Below are 3496 nucleotides of genomic sequence, written 5' to 3'. Positions count from 1 at the left end.
ATGGACAACATTCTCCCACGCTTGAAAAGACTTCCGACTACACATTAGTGTGAAGAAGACTCGGGCAACAAGTGGTCACTCCACCTGCCATCTCCATCAACAACCTTGAACTTGACGTTGTACACCAAGTCACGTATCATAGGTACACCATCAGTGCCAACCTCTCCCCTGATGTCGAGATGAACAAACGGATCAGGACGGCTGCAATACTTAAAGACGAAACACCACTCACTTCTAATAGAATCCAAAGATGATGGTCGTAACCAAGATGGCAGTGTAGAGCGCCTGTACGTATACTGTCAGCACACTCCTGTACAGCAGCGAGACGCTGGTAAAGAATGTCACATGCTTGAAATGTCAATGCTTGTAAAAAGTCACTTGGCGTCGCAAATGGTGGCAGGTTATTAGGAACCAAACAGTTGTAAGTACACTCAAGAGCACAAGAGGACTTTTCTGTTATTAGTAACTACATTTAAAATTGATTAAAAGGAACTACAAGATTTTTAAGGGTACACTTGTTATATCTTTGATAACAAACGCTCAACCACGCACCGGTGGCTCAGTTGGCTGAGCACCGGGCTGCTATGCGGGAGGTCGTGAGTTCGACTCCGGCTGGACCAACACTCAGGGTCTTGAAATAAGTGAGGAGAACGTGCTGCGTTACATCCGCAAATCATCAAGTGGTTGGACTTTCAAGTCTTCTCTGATAAGGACTGTAAACCGTAGGCCCCGTCTCACAAATATCTTTCATGTTTATAAGTTCTCTATGGGACTTTAAAGAACCCACACACTATTCGAGAAGAGTAAGGGTTGACGTTCCCGGTGTTGTGGCTGTCCTCTGTGGTTGCCTTCTTTCCAGCAGAGGTGGCCGGCTTGGCTTAATGTCTCTAAAAGGCTTGTGGTGTATGAGGCTACCATACAGTGCTGGGACGTGTAGATGTAGATGTAGATGTAGATGAGTCGATAAGAAAGAAGATAAAACTGAAAAAAAGAACTATAGACCAATAACGGTTCTTAGCAACATCAATAAATACCATGTGAACAGAATCCAAGTAATCAAGTGAGCAAGAAGATCTACCTTCAAACTCTGCACCATTATACCTGGTTAAAGAAAAGGGCATAGTTGTGAGGCGGTATTATCACTGCAGTTAGTCGAAGATTGGAAAACCGCGCTGGATACTAACAAGGTGGTGGGAATTCTTTCAATTGATACTAGCAATGCATTTGAATTCCTCCTTCCTGCCCTAATCAACCAAAAACTAAAGGCTTACAAATTTTGTGGAGATTCATCATCCCTACTTATGTCTTACTTTGAAAGCTACAAGGAAGAGTGAAACTTGGTTACATCACGAGTAAATGGTACGACATCAGAAAGGGATGTCCTCAAGGGTCTTGCTTTGATCCCGCTTCTTTGAAACATTTTGCAGAACGACCTAATCTTCTCCATTGACAGATCCAATCGTCATATTAGTAGCTATAGCTAGTTGCTCTATTGCAGGTGTGTATTTCATATCGTTGTCTTCATTAGTGACAGTTAACGGTATCTCTATCACATCGCAGTTTTCCTCTGATCCGTTGAAATTCTCTGCAAGTTATAAACAAAGTTGTTGATATGTCTGCTTACCATATGTCATCCGTACTTTCAGGTCTTAGGTCGAAATCATTTACAGATATTTAAATTTCCTTTTCTTTAACTTTGAAGGACATTGTGCAGATGAAATCCTTTGTGGATTATTCTTTCTTTTTCTACCTTTGATGGCCACACATGCTCTTTAATTAGCTTTAATTAACGCGGTAACACTCGTCCGTCTTCTATCATATCATGGACAAATCTTGGGTCTACGTATAACTTCTAGTCCGGCGAGAATGCTTTGTCAGTCATGCGCCCAATTCCGCTGTTATCGCATTCGTTTTTGTAGTTTTTCTCCTCTGGCAAAGCTGGTAAAGATTCAAGGCCGTAATGATAAAGATGACTATCGTTAAAATGAACGAAAGTAAGTCCTGTGAGGGGGATGCTTTCCAGCCAGTCTCCGTAATTACTATGGAACATCAGAGACACTCTTAGTGCTGTTTTCGACGTACTTAATATTTCTTTTTCTCAAACTCTTAGCTTCAAGCCACTTCCCCCTATGGCTACTTGTTTCTCTAAAGTTTGATGACGTCAAACGGGCGCTCAACTATTTTGCGGGTCTATTTCTCGCGCACCTGTTTTTGTTCGCGTAATGCAGCTCTCCAAACCATGCGACGTTGTGACACAAATACATACATACATACATCAACTTTATTTATCTCGAAATTCAGTTAAGGCTTAGAAAGTCAGTATTTTATCGCAAACGTGACTATAGAGACAAAAGACACAAGGGCAAACAATCCCTTACAAATTTCAATAAATTTGAACCGGCAAATCTTAGCATGCATGCATTTCCATCATATTCCTTTACACTAACTTGAATAAAGTGTTTCCAATTTAAAAAAAAAGAGAAATGGGACAAAAATTTGAAACCCTCAGTTGTTATATACTTGACAAACACATATTCATCAGTTAACTGAGTAAAATCTCACAACTTTCAAGTCATTAAGAGGAAAACCCTGAACTGGCTTTGGGCGAGATCTACAACGCAATAACAAAAACAGAGCTCTTTTGAACTGTGGCATTTTTAATGCATATAGTAATGGATTTATAAGGGAATTTGCGTAAAATAAGGAATAGACAGAAAGAAATAAATGGCGCAATATTTGATGCGAAATTGTCTTAAACCTTTCTCCCGAAGAAAAGTGAGAACAAATATGGAGAATTCCCAAGGGCAGCACTAGTATTAACTACAATTGTTACAATGAACAGTGTCTTGGTCAGTTTTCTTGCTCTACTGGTTGCACAATGATGATGAGGATGAGTTCCACAGTAAACTCTAATGGCGATGAACAAGTAAGAAACAAGGATAATACAAAGACAACCAAATAGGAACAAGCCATGTGCGGCTAGCAAGTGATAGGAAATAGTTCTATCTAACGAAAATGCTGGAAAGGCGATGGCTGTAGACAGGGCAGCTGTAAACCAAACACCCGCAACAGCTGCTCCAAACATCTTCTTTTTGATGAGGCGATGCTTAAAAGGATGAAACGTTGCGTGCATCCGCTCCAAAGAAATAGCAGTAAGACTTGTTACAGAAGCTGACGGAAAAAAGAAAGTCAAACTGTTTATAACTATTGAGCTCTCAAAGCTCCAAAAGTTACAGCCGTTACCCAATGAAAAAATATTTACGATCACGTTGTATGTAACAAACATGTCTGCAACCGCAAGGTTAATCACCAGGTACATGCTACGCTTTCGAAGGGTTCGCTCTTTCAGGTAAATAATGATTGTAAGGGCATTCATGGTCACCATAGCAACAGCTTCGATGTTAAGTATTGTCAGCCCGAAAATGCACTCGGATGAAGAAAAGAACTCGAAATTTGGAGTATCTGTTCTGGCTTGGTGATGAGAATCATTGGCCAT

The 3496-nt window shown here is 40.6% G+C and overlaps 1 protein-coding gene across 1 annotated transcript; it reads right to left on the bottom strand.

The window, feature by feature from the left end:
* Positions 1–1433: 1433 nt before the first annotated feature.
* Positions 1434–3496, bottom strand: LOC138017698 (octopamine receptor beta-2R-like). The gene is made up of 2 exons (XM_068864713.1): positions 2869–3496; positions 1434–1585 (listed from the first exon to the last, which is right to left on the bottom strand). The coding sequence occupies exons 1-2, from the start codon at positions 3494–3496 to the stop codon at positions 1434–1436; spliced, it is 780 nt and encodes a 259-aa protein (XP_068720814.1).

Source organism: Montipora capricornis, chromosome 9 (genome assembly GCF_036669925.1).
Source record: "Montipora capricornis isolate CH-2021 chromosome 9, ASM3666992v2, whole genome shotgun sequence".
NCBI lineage: Eukaryota > Metazoa > Cnidaria > Anthozoa > Scleractinia > Acroporidae > Montipora > Montipora capricornis.
Note: the sequence above shows the minus strand (reverse complement) of the source record. Positions and strands in the feature narration are given on the sequence as shown.

Excerpts from the sequence above, each read along its gene's own strand:
- LOC138017698 (XM_068864713.1), bottom strand. The coding sequence starts at position 3,496 with ATGGCCAATGATTCTCATCACCAAGCCAGAACAGATACTCCAAATTTC. Across the intron at positions 1,586-2,868 it reads TCATCATCATTGTGCAACCA|AGAATTTCAACGGATCAGAG; the intron begins GTAGAGCAAGAA and ends TATAACTTGCAG.